The sequence below is a fragment of the Prionailurus bengalensis genome, chromosome X, assembly GCF_016509475.1.
Source record: "Prionailurus bengalensis isolate Pbe53 chromosome X, Fcat_Pben_1.1_paternal_pri, whole genome shotgun sequence".
Lineage (NCBI taxonomy): Eukaryota > Metazoa > Chordata > Mammalia > Carnivora > Felidae > Prionailurus > Prionailurus bengalensis.
Window position 1 is genome coordinate 107,721,279 of NC_057361.1, and position 12,934 is coordinate 107,734,212.

The following is a 12,934-nucleotide window of genomic DNA, read 5'->3' on the forward strand; positions in this document are numbered from 1 at the left end:
GATACATAGGTAGGTAGATAGATAGATACATACATATGTACGTACATACATACATACATACATACATAGATTTGATTAAAATAATGTATCCTAGAGCTGAGTATACTTGATGTCCCCAAAGATTTTTATCTCCAACTGATCAGAGCTGGATTAGAGTTTCCCCAGAGAAATTTTGTTTCCTTTGTATGGGGTCCACTGGGAAATTAGAGGGTTTGGATTCAGATTTGAACATCATTAATATCTTCTTGGTGGAAAATTAGTTGTGGGATTAGATGTGTGGCAAAGAGTGTATTAACATGAACCTTTTTCTAACTCCCTGGAACTCGTAGGTTCAGCTAGTCCGCCTTGTTGGGATGATGCTCCTCATATTTGCCAGAAAGGACCAGTGGCAATATATCCGTGATGTTGCTACAGAAACAGTTGGAACTGGAATCATGGGGAAAATGGTGAGTTACTTTGGAAATGAGCTTGATTATTATTTATGTCCATGTGAAATTCACCTGCCAGTTCTGTCTTTGTACTAATTGTGAATAATTACTCTTGCTAACAGGGAAACAAAGGTGGGGTAGCTGTGAGATTTGTATTTCACAACACTACCTTTTGCATTGTCAATTCTCACCTGGCTGCCCATGTGGAGGACTTTGAGAGAAGGAACCAAGATTATAAGGACATCTGTGCACGAATGAGTTTTGTGGTCCCAAATCAGACACTCCCACAGCTGAACATCATGAAACATGAGTGAGTGGTTAAATCTCCTTTGTCCTTTGAATAGTGGGGCTGAAACGAGATTAAACTGGTAGGAAACTATGGAACTGTGAAGAGTGAATGAATACTATTTAGGGATTGGAGTTGCAAAGAAGAGTGGGTTTTTGAGGAATTCACTGAGGCAGATTCACTGAGGAGATTCACTGAGACAGAGAAATCAGATTTGCTATCAGAGGTTCTATTAGTGGGCATGTAAGAGTAATGCTGGAGGGGTGTGTCAATTGGAGTCAGTTTTTATTATTTAAAAAATTTTTTTAAGTTTATTTTGAGAGAGTGAGTGAGCATGGGTGGGGGAGGGGTAAAAAGAGAGAGAGAGAGAGAGAGAGAGAGAGAGAGAGAGAGAGAGAAAGAGACACAGTCTCAAACAGGCTCTGCACTGCCAGTGTGGAGCCTGATGTGGAGTTTGAACCCACAAACCGTGAACTCATGACCTGAATGGAAATCATGAGTCAGGTGCTTAACTGACTGAGTCACCAGGCACCCCTTTATTGTTTTTTATTATAAAATAGAAATGTTTATTATGAATGTAATAAAAGATAAAAGTAGAAATCACTTTGCTGTCCCCTAGCCAGTTTCTATCTTCAAAGGAAAGTGTTATTAATAGTTTGGTGTGTATCCTGGAACTGTGCTGTCCAATGTGATAGCTAGTAGCCATAGGTGGCTATTGGACACTTAAAAGTAGCTAGTCCAAATTGAGATGTATTGTAAGCATAAACTATACACTGGATTTTCAGAGACTTAGTAAGAAAAATGTAAAATATCTCCATTTTTCAATATTGATTACATGTCGAAATGATAATTTGGATATATTGAGTTAAATGAAATATATTGTTAAAGTTATATTCACTTGTTTCTTTTCATTTTTAAATGCAGCTACTAAAAAATTTAAAATTACATCTCTGACATGCATCTTATTTCCTTTGAATAGTGCTGTTCTAGACCTTTCTGTATATACAAACACATGCACTCTCATTATAGAGGACTGTATTGTCCTATTGTGGGTCTCATTCCAAGCCAGTGTGTGTATGTATTATATTAATTTATGCATTATATATATATTGTATTATATCTATATTATTTTTTTAATGGCTGTGAATCATTAAGAATTGGGACACTGGAGATGTAGACAACAATGGATCAACAGGATAATATGAGAAAAGTTTGTGAAGAATGGGACTTAATAAGAATACAAGCAGAAATCAGTTGAGGGATGGACTGGGTAGTACAAAATGATTAGTCTTCAAGAAATTAATATTGGTAATTGAAATTCTGAGAAGGTGGTGTGATTTGGAATAAGTGATTTGAGATGGGAATTAGGAAAACAAAAGATAATTTAACATATTAGGATCAGCACAGAGTAGGGTATTTGGGAAAATAGGGAAGAGTAGTGATATTGGCCTGATTCCATAATGTCTCAATAATTAGGATCCTATAGAATTCTTTTTTTTTAATTTTTTTATGTTTATTTTTGAGAGAGAGGGAGAGACAGAGCGTGAGCAGGAGAGGGGCAGAGAGAGAGGAAGACACAGAATCCGAAGCAGGCTCCAGGCTCTGAGCATTCAGCACAGAGCCCGACGCGGGGCTCGAACTCACAAACCGAGAGATCATGACCTGAGCTGAAGTCGGACGCTCAGCTGACTGAGCCACCCAGGTGCCCCGAGGATCCTATAGAATTCTGCTTCATGGTAGTAAAGTCAAGGCCTTGACGTTAATGGTCATGAGGTTGTCCTGAAATGCCTTAAATTTATTTCCTCAGGATTCCAGACATTTCATGTTGCATTTAAGATTGGCAAAGAGACCCATTCAGGACTTGAGATAGCTCACAGGAGAATCCTTTTTAGTGTGGTAATTTCTGGGTCTTCCCTGTGGGGGGACTCTCAGCTCATCTAGGGGCCTGTGGCAAGCCAGTCTCCTTCCTGCCTGAGACTTGGACTGTTCATCTGGGGCAGGAGTAGGCAAATTGGCTATGGTGCATAGCTGGTCAGACTACGCAGACCTTAGTTAAGAGTCTGCAGAATGTCAGGGCTCAGAGAGGCAGAAAATGTTCAGATTCTCTTCCCCTGGAAGAGGGGCAGGAAGCCAGACAAAATTTTGGAGCTAGTCCAGCAAATAAACTACATGCTTCTTTTAGGCAGTTAACTCCTTAGCTTCTGAATTCCACACATATACTGTATTTCCCTCTCTTTGTTCTTCATGTATGGAGTGCCTATCTTCCCACCAATTTGGTAATCCCTAGTCCTTCTCAGGTGTTGGTAGTACTTGCCCCCAGAGGATAAGTTACAGCTTAAACTCCTTGTGTCAGGTAGTGATAAATGAATCCTTATCAACAATCTACTAGTTTTCTTCTTTCCGTTCTTCTCTGATTGACTTGTTATGGTAATTCTTGCTACTTCTGTTCCTGTATTTCTTGATCTTCAGTGTTGTCATCTGGTTGGGAGATTTGAACTATAGGCTTTGCATGCCTGATGCCAATGAAGTGAAGAGTCTTATAAACAAGAATGACCTTCAGAGACTCTTGAAGTTTGACCAGGTAAGTAAATTTTCGTTTTATGGGTATGTTCCTAGATGGCAGATAAAATTCTTCGCTTTATGAGATATATGTGTGGGAGGTGTGTCTTACTCTAGGAATAGATGGAAAGGTCTCATTGTCTTGGGAAAACAGTGTGACTAGCGATGCAGCGAATGAACACAGGTTTGTAGTGCTTTTATTGAGCGCTTGCATAGGAGAAGGGGAGATAAAAAGTAAATATAACATTTGTTCATTGTCTTTATCAAGAAGAGATTTTAGAGATTTATATAAAATAAGTTGGATAATGGGTGGGGTTAATTGGAGACCACTTCCTGGAGGAAGTGGACCTTCAGCTATGTTGATGCAGTTTGGCAGATGGGACAGGGAATGTTGCTCTATGATTACTTGGCAGTCTTAGAAACAGCATAGAAGTAAAAGAGGGAGGCCCTGTGAGGGGATTGGGAAGAACAGAAGTTTGGGATAAATAGCACAGACTGTGGTCTAATGGGAACTGATTGAGAAGTTGGGCCTGGCTGGCTTATAGATGTTAAAACCTGTGGGAAAAGCATTGATTTGGTAACATTTATATAAAACTTGGTATTCAGGAACCTAGTTTTCTGTAAATTTGCCTTGGAACCTGGCACATGACTTGAATTTTTACTTCAGCTTATGGATACTGGTTGCTAAAAGTGAACACTTCTTATAGAGGGAAGAAAATGTTTCGACTTGATTTTAATGTCTTTAAATCCTTATGAAAGCCTTTTTGACCTTTAGACATAGTAAAAATGTAGGAGTTTTGCAGTAGAATTTTTTTTTATATATATAGTGAGTCTTTTTGGGCTCTTTCTTCATATTGAGGTTGACTGGCTAATTTCTTTGCATTTCTTCCTCTGTCATGTTTCCAAAGGGGGTACAGTTGGAATAAATTCTGAGTCTTATGTAATTCTGGTAGAGTATTTGAGTGAGGATAACTTTCAAAACGATCCATAACTATTCACTGAATTTGGCTTTTGGAATTATCCATTCAACATCTGTGTGCTTTTTTAAAAAATTAAAATTGCGCTAGATGATTCCTGTCCAACTTCAGAGAAAGATTATTCTTATTTCATTTTTCCATTTTACTCAACCACTATTTTTTAAATTAGAAAAAAAAAATTTTTAACATTTATTTATTATTGAGAGACAGAGACAGAGCATGAGCATGGGAGGGTTAGAGAGAGGGAGAGACACAGAATCTGAAGCAGGCTCCAGGCTCTGAGCTGTTAGCACAGAGCCTGATGCAGGGCTGGAACTTCCCAATGACAAGATCATGACCTGAGCCGAAGTCAGACACTTAACTGAGCGACCCAGGTGCCCCACCCAACCACTATTAGCAATAAAAAATTAGTGATTTGCACATAATGAGCATTCTATCTGTGGGTGAGTTTAGATGTCATGGGAATGGCAAGATTTAATTCATAAGGTACAGAAATTTTATTTATGCACTCTGACAGTTGCAAAAGCAATGAAACTTGATAGTTAGAAATCGTTGATCAACCTGATGATCACCTGTATTAAGATGGTGTTACCCTGCTTATGTGATGCTTTTTTCTATCTCTAGCTAAATATTCAGCGCACACAGAAAAAAGCTTTTGCTGACTTCACTGAAGGAGAAATCAAGTTTATCCCCACTTATAAGTATGACTCCAAAACAGACCGATGGGATTCCAGGTAAAGTGACAAGAACCTTGTCACAGAATAGGTTCAGGCCTGGTATTATTTCTGTCCCTACAGATTGGTGAACGGCTAGGAATTTTTAGGTCATGCCAGATGCAGATATAAAGACCTAATGGTTCAGTGCTGTTACAGAAGAGTTTTTAATGCATGTGTACTCACAGGTGAATTTATCTTAAAGTATTACTTTTGTTGAAATTTTATGGGCTGTCTGCAGTGCCTTATTTCTATCATCTCAACAGACTTGCTGAGATTTTTACCTTTCTGACCCCCTCCCATTTCCTTATCTATTGTCCTGTTCTTGTTGTTTTATCCAAATTGTTTCTCAACTCTTCAGCTGTGAACACCAGAAATTGAGTCACAAAAGGCTCTTCCAGCACAATGGTTCTCAGTCCTGATCACACATTAGAATCTATTGGGGGACTTTTAAAAATACTGATGCCTGCAAGCTCACTGCTGTCAGTGCAGAGTTGGCTTCAGATCCTCTGTCCCCTGCCCCCTCTGCCCCTCCCCTGCTCACATGCTCTCTGTCCTCTCTGTCTCTCAAAAGTAAATAAAACATTTAAAAAATACTGATGCCTGGTCCTGACCTCTGCAACTGCCAGAGAAAGCTGAGAACCATTGCCCAGGGGGCCCTTTGATTTCCTGATAATCCCCAGTTAAGTACCTCTGTCAGTATGTTCCTGCTAACTATTTGCCTTCTACCTACTGTCTCTTTGTTCCCTATGGTGTACTAGCTGGCTGAGCCCAGAAGCTTGATTAAACTTCTTTAGACTCAGAGAGCACTAGGATGGGGTGGAGAGGGGTCTGCATTCCTGTGCTCTGAGCGAGCTGGTCAGCAAGTGAAAAGTGACACTCAAAGATCTTGTACACCTCACCTTGTTTCTTCCACTCACCTGACTTGAGAGTCAATTGAAGAGCTACTGATAAGAACTTATGTGTGTCACCTTGTGGCTTAGGTGTACAAGGTGTTACTTATTTTAATTGAATGATGACTAGGCTTTTTCCCTACCCTTGGTATTCTATGGGCTGTTATATGTTCAGACTTGCATGCTTAGATGTTAGTTCATCTCTATTTGAAGAAGCTAGTCATGAAAGTCCAGGTTGAAAAGGAGAAATCTCTAGTTATTTCCAGAGATCAAGCCCAGTCTAGGAATATAGCATTGGATTTTTAGATTCTTACCAGTTGTCTATCTGTTGTGAAATGTCATTGCAAAATGTCATAGAGCAAAGTATTCTGAGTATAATCCTGACCTTCTGAGGATATTTTAAGAAGATGCTATTATATTTTCCTCTGGGGCAGTGTTGTTAAAGATGTAATGCTAATTTGGGGAGCACTGTTTATTCATTCATTACATAACTAATCACTGAGCACCTACTTTGCACAAGACACTGTCCTAGGGGTTGGAGATTCAGTGGCAAACAAGCAGACACAGACCCTTTACAGAGTTTGCAGTATAGTAGGGAATATTATAGTTGGGATCATTAGGGAAGGAGAGGCATTTAACAAGACGGCCTAACCCTGGTCTAAACCAGTGTGGTAGGTATTACATTCTTGTGTGGTATGTTCCCTTCATAATTCCTTTCTTTATTTGCAGTGGGAAATGTCGGGTTCCAGCCTGGTGTGATCGGATTCTTTGGAGAGGAACAAATGTTAATCAGCTTCATTACCGGAGTCATATGGAACTAAAAACCAGTGACCACAAGCCTGTTAGCGCCCTCTTCCATATTGGGGTAAACACTTGTTTGTTCATTTATTTGTTTGTAGGTTAAGTATATATTCTTAGAGCATCATTTAGCCTCAAAACAGATCAGTAGTTCAGTGAGCCATAAATGTTACCATAACCAAATAATTATTTGCAACTTTGAGAAATTAGTGCCCCCAACCGTCCTAAATGCTGTCCATATGGTTCTTAATGAGCTTGGCCTTTTAGTGACACAGATGTTTCTCATGCTGCAGAGTGTCTGGGTGGTAACCTTAGCCTCCTAAAGTTGTTATTCATAAAGAAGAGTTAGAAGCTAGGTTTTAAAGAGTGAGTAGATAGATAGATAGTAAGAAGGGAAAGGCCTAAGAGAGAGGTTCCAGGTGGAGGGGCTGGGAACAGCAAGAACAAAGGCATAGACTGATCAGCATACAACCAAATCTGTATATTAGCTTAAAAGGCATATTGTCAGCTGTACTATTAGTGAAACTTTCCTGTTCAGGAGCACATGTTTTAAATTTTTCTTTAACTCTGTTGCATCCTAGGCTGGATTAATGGCCAGTTAATTTTTTTTGTCTCTGTTGTGAGTAGTTTTTGCTTTCACATTGTATTTTCTAGCTGTGTGTATACGTAGGTTATATCTTGGGATCTTGTTGATTTAATTTATTACAGCTAGTACATTAAAAGAAATTTTTTAATCTTTATTTATTTTTGAGAAAGAGAGAGACAGAGTGCGAGCAGGGGAGGGGCAGAGAGAGAGGAAGACACAGAATCCGAAGCAGGCTCCAGGCTCTGGACTGTCAGCACAGAGGTGGATGCAGGGCTTGAACTCACAGACTGTGAGATCATGACCTGAGCCGAAGTCAGATGCCCAACTGACTGAGCCACCCAGACACCCCATGACAGCTAGTACATTTAGATTATTTCTTGTAGATTTCCCAGACATACAGTCATGTAATCTGTCAGAATCTATATAGTTCAGTACTTGATAGGGTGGACTTTATAGACTGCTTAGATTTGCATCCTTGTTCAACTACTTCCTGACCATGTAACCATGAAAATTTATATAACAGCCCTATGCCTCAGTTTCCTCCACTATAAAATGGGGATAACAGTGGTACTACTTATGGGGATTAATGAGTTAAGACATGCAAAGAGCATAATAGGGTAGATTTCTTTCCTCTGTGTATATGTTGATTCTTTTTGCTTCTGAGATAGATTATCCCCAACATGTCTTATCCTTCTGTCTTAAAGGGGAATTTTGGGGGTATTTCCTTTATTTACAAAGTTACTTCTTGGTCTTAGAATAATCTGAAGCAATTGTGACTTGACTTTTATCCATTTTGAAATTTTAAAATAATAATAAATAATAGTTTTTCTCAAATAGTAGCTATGTGTGCTGGGGACTGGGATGGGCAGTTTAGACATATCTCATTTACTCCTCACAACAGTACTATGAGTTAAATATTTCTCATTTAACAGGTGAGCAAATGGAGAACTAATGAGTTAAAATAACTTCCTTAAGAGCATTCAACCAGAAGGAGAGCTAAGATTTTAATCTTGTCTGTTTAACTCCCAAGCCTATGGATGTTCTTTCCACTAACCCCACAATGCCTCTATAGTTACAAAGAACTTACAGACTACATAAACCTTTAGATACTATTTCTAGCCCACCTAATTTCTATTTTGTACTTGTGAGCTGCTCTGTTTTCTTCATTTGAATTCTCTTAATTCATTTTTAAAAGGATGTCTTTCCCCAGACACTAACCTTTTTGGTTTAATCAGCTGTGCTTGGCTTTTTTGTCTGTATTTCTTTTCAGAACCTTGGAATATTTGTAATATTCCACACATATTAATCCAGAGCTCCCAGCAGGATAGTTAAAAATTTTCCATACTACCTGTGTATTTTTGTGTATCTTTAATAAATGTCTACCTTTCTAATTTTTAATACTACTTAAATTATGCAGGAAATCAAAAGTGCTTTCTCTTTAAAATTAAAAAAAAAACGTTTTAAGCAAAATTTACAGATAAGGCTGAAGTTCTTCAATCCCTGTTCTACTCCCACCTTTGTCCCAAACCCCCACTTTCCAGCCAGGCCAGCTACCATTATGAATGTATATCTTTCTAGACCAGTATAGTCCAATAGGTCTTTCTGTGATGATGGAAATGTTATAGATCTATCCTGTCCAGTACAAAAGCTACTAGCTTCAGGTAGCTATTGATCACTTGAAGTGTGGGTAGTGAGACTAAGAGAGCTGAATTTTCAATTTTATTTAATTTGAAGTAATGTAAATTAAAAAAAAATTAATGTTTCTTTTTGAGAGAGAGAGACAGAGTGCAAGCAGGAGAGGGGCAGAGAGAGAGGGAGACACAGAACCAGAAGCAGGCTCCAGGCTGTGAGGTGTTAGCACAGAGCCCCACGCAGGGCTCAAACCTACTAACTGTGAGATCATGACCTGAGCCAAAGGCAGCCACTTAACCAACTGAGCATCCCAGACGCCCCTGAAGTAATGTAAATTTAAATATCCATATGTGGCTACTGGCTATTATCTTGAACAACACACTTCTAGACTTTTGCATATGCTTTTCAGTGTTTACCCATATACAATAGAGTATTGTTTTGTATATTGGTACATATATCATAAATGGTCTCATACCCTATTTGTTGGTCTGCAGCTTGCTTTTTAAAAAAAAAATTCAGTGGTGTGTCTTGGAGAGCTACCCATGTTACTACGTAAATATCTAGCTCATTAATCATCTAACTCATTCTTAATTCCTAATTTTGTTGGTAATTTCCTTTTCTAAAGTGGGTGTATCAGGTGGTGACATTCTTATGGTGGTTTTCCCCTTCATTATCCTTGATATGCCATTAAGGGGTATGATCATGATAACCCACTGAGAAAAGTTTTGAGTTTATTGAGTTAACCACCCCATATTTTGGTCTCTTGGGCATGCTTGGGCATGATTAGAGGCTTTAAGAAACCACATTATATTTTTACCACCATTGTCATCAATGACTGTTAATAAAGGGACCAAGTGCTCAATGGCCAGTTAATTAACTTCAGAAGACTTGCTGTGGGCTAGCTGACATATGGTTTTCACCCCTGTACTTGGTAGTGGGATCTGTTGCATTGGTTCTCAGACTTTGGTGGACAGAGAAATTGCCTAGAGATCTTTTTAAAAAATGCAGTAGGCCAAGGCATCTGCATTTTTTAAGACCTACGTGAATTAATCCTGTTGCGTACCTGGTATTTTGGAAAGGATCTTACACTAGAGGTCCAGATACAACAATTGGATACAATTGTGGATACAACTGTGGCAGTGAGCAATTTAGCTGATCTTTTTGTATCTTGATATTCTCAAGGATCAGAAGAATAATCCTTCCTTTGGTAGCCTGGCTGGTTGTTGTGAAAAGATGACACACATAAAATACTTTATGAAATAAGAAGTTGCAAAATTTTATAAAAATATTAAAAATATATAAAATTTCTCTTAACACTATACTATGGACCCTGGTGACACTAGCGATTGCTTGGGCCTCAGTTCTCTAAGAGTTATGGCTTAGACATGTAAAAACCTTCCCAGTCGTTGAGATCTTTGGCTCAGCTTTGATGCTTTTATTTTCCATATTTGATTTACAACCTCTGCTACATGTATCAGTCCTTTTTTTCCCTCAACATGGAATCTGTGAAGTTTTCTTTCTAAAAAGAAGCTGCAACCTCAATAAGTTAAAATGCTATGTTAATTATGTTCATTTTTGGCATTGATTTGTATGAAGTTTAATAGTGAAAAAAACCCGAAGCTATTTCAGGAAGCTGAAAGCGCTGTGTCAGATGGGAAAATTTTTTGATCTATTAGTCAAGATGATTTGTTTGTCATGCTTTTTTTACCCTAATCTAGGGCATTTTGTATTGGCTCTTCTCTAAAATAACCATAGGATCTGTTTACTAATGTACCTTTATCATTATATAATGATATAATGCACTGACATTATGATTCTTGGCATTGCGCATAGCAGCTGATAGAATTAAATGCTTTAATCATTTTTCTGCTGTTTCAGTGCTTTGTGATCATTGTTAGAAACAGTAGTAGGTATGTTTTGACACTTAATTTGTGCAATGCAGGAAATAATTTTTACCATAATTGTCATATTTCCCCCAACACCAAATAACAATGGAGCAAGAAAATATTCTTCCCAAATATTACTGCCAAGCTTTTTATTTATTTATTTGTTTGTTTATTTATTTATTTATTTATTTATTATTTTTTTTTTACTGCCAAGCTTTTTAGCACAGAGGTTTAACTTTTCCAGGAAGTTAACCAATTAACCTTACCTTTACCATAAAGTGTGTAGTGCTGAAATGCTTAGTTTAATTTATATTTGTTTTAGTGATGTTTAAAAAATTGTTAGACTCTTAGAGATTCAAGCTGAAAGCACACAAGACTAAAATAAGGATCTGTTTTCTTTGAGGTAAAAGTTGTGGATGGAGTGATATTTCAGAAAGTGTTTGAAGATGTTGTTTGCACCACATTTTATTTTAAATGATTGCTGTAACAACGCCTTTTAAATTGTTAGGTAATCTCAAAAGAAGATGAGCTAGGAGCATGTAAGACTGAAAAAGAGGGTTTACTTTCTTTCAGGTGAAGGTTGTAGATGAACGGAGGTATCGGAAAGTGTTTGAAGATATTGTACGCATCATGGACAGAATGGAAAATGACTTCCTTCCTTCCTTGGAGCTCAGCAGGAGGGAGGTGAGCAAAAATACATGGCTTCCCCATGCACTGCCCATCGTGGTCAGTGCAGGGGAAAGCATGTTTGTTAGAGAAGGCAACACAACAAAGTGGTGAAAACCATGTGTGTTGAAGTCAAACTGCCTCCATGCTGATTCCAGCACTGTCATTTAGTAGATGTATGACCAGAGGCGCATGTCTAACTCTCTCAGAGCCACACTTTCCTTTTCTGGTTAAAGGGGTGGTTGTGAGGATTACATGAGTTAGTACATGTGAAGCTCTTAAAACTGTGCCCAGCACAAAGTAAGCCCTCAGATGTTAGCTTTTCTTACTTAGTATTTCAGAGCTGCTGGTTAATTCATATCTCAGGAACCAGGATTTGGTCATGGGATGAATGTCCTGACCCAAGGTTGGGTTATCCTCTTAGGATCTCAGGAATAATCAGAGTAGTCCAGAGAAGTAGCAAGAGCTGCCTAATTCCTCTTCTGCTGGTGTGAGTAGAATAACAAATGAGAGGACGTGGCATACAGCCAGCTCAGTCAGTGAAGGCGTACAGACAATAGTTGTACACCTGGTCAATAATAATTACCTTATTCTTTATTCATATTCCCTATGGAATAATCCAACTGACTGACTTCCCCTACTAGTGATGCATGTTTGTGTCTGTCTGTTATTCCCCAGTTTGTGTTTGAGAATGTGAAGTTTCGGCAACTACAAAAGGAGAAGTTCCAGATCAGCAACAATGGACAGGTTCCCTGCCATTTTTCTTTCATCCCTAAACTTAATGACAGCCAGTACTGCAAACCATGGCTTCGGGCTGAACCTTTTGAGGGCTACTTGGAGCCAAGTGAGTTGTCCCTTTACCATTGTCTCTGCTTGCAATGCATCCTCTCCCCCTGGTTTCCACCCCCTCCCTCTGTTTAACTTCATGTTTTCTAACCACATGTCTCTTACCTTTACTGTCATTATATTGGGGAGATCTCTTTTGTGTGTCTAGTCTCTCCTTCATCACCTGATGACTTTTTAGAGGACGCTTCTTCTGTTGGTTTTCATCTCCTTTCACTTTTCCACCATAAGTTTCTGTTACCATGTGTCATTTCTTATATTTCAGATGAGACCGTGGACATTTCCCTTGATGTGTATGTCAGCAAAGACTCTGTGACCATTCTGAACTCAGGGGAAGATAAGATTGAAGATATTCTAGTCCTTCACCTGGATCGAGGCAAAGATTACTTCTTGACCATTAGTGGAAATTACCTCCCAAGTTGCTTTGGTACATCCTTAGAGGCTTTGTGCCGAATGAAAAGACCAATCCGAGAAGTGCCTGTAACCAAACTCATAGACTTGGTAAGAAACATCCTAAGACACAGAACCTCCTCTAGATATAATTTTCACAATACTTAAGTGATGTCCTCATTTTCGCTAGGCTTTCTCTTTTGCTGGGGTTGGGGGAATTGTCAAGTGATAATGTCACTTTAGCACTACTTTCATTAGATTAAGTCTCAAAAAAGAG

The 12,934-nt window shown here is 38.6% G+C and overlaps 1 protein-coding gene across 3 annotated transcripts in view; it reads left to right on the forward strand.

Annotated features, from left to right (window-relative positions):
- OCRL (OCRL inositol polyphosphate-5-phosphatase) overlaps nt 1-12,934 on the forward strand; it is a 50,212-nt gene that overhangs the window by 21,339 nt on the left and 15,939 nt on the right. For all 3 annotated transcript variants that reach the window (XM_043571624.1, XM_043571627.1, XM_043571626.1), the window contains exons 11-18: nt 330-446; nt 551-738; nt 3,184-3,295; nt 4,875-4,984; nt 6,586-6,721; nt 11,332-11,442; nt 12,103-12,268; nt 12,533-12,768. In XM_043571624.1, coding sequence (XP_043427559.1) covers nt 330-446; nt 551-738; nt 3,184-3,295; nt 4,875-4,984; nt 6,586-6,721; nt 11,332-11,442; nt 12,103-12,268; nt 12,533-12,768 — 1,176 coding nt within the window. The remainder of the gene's footprint in view (nt 1-329; nt 447-550; nt 739-3,183; nt 3,296-4,874; nt 4,985-6,585; nt 6,722-11,331; nt 11,443-12,102; nt 12,269-12,532; nt 12,769-12,934) is intronic.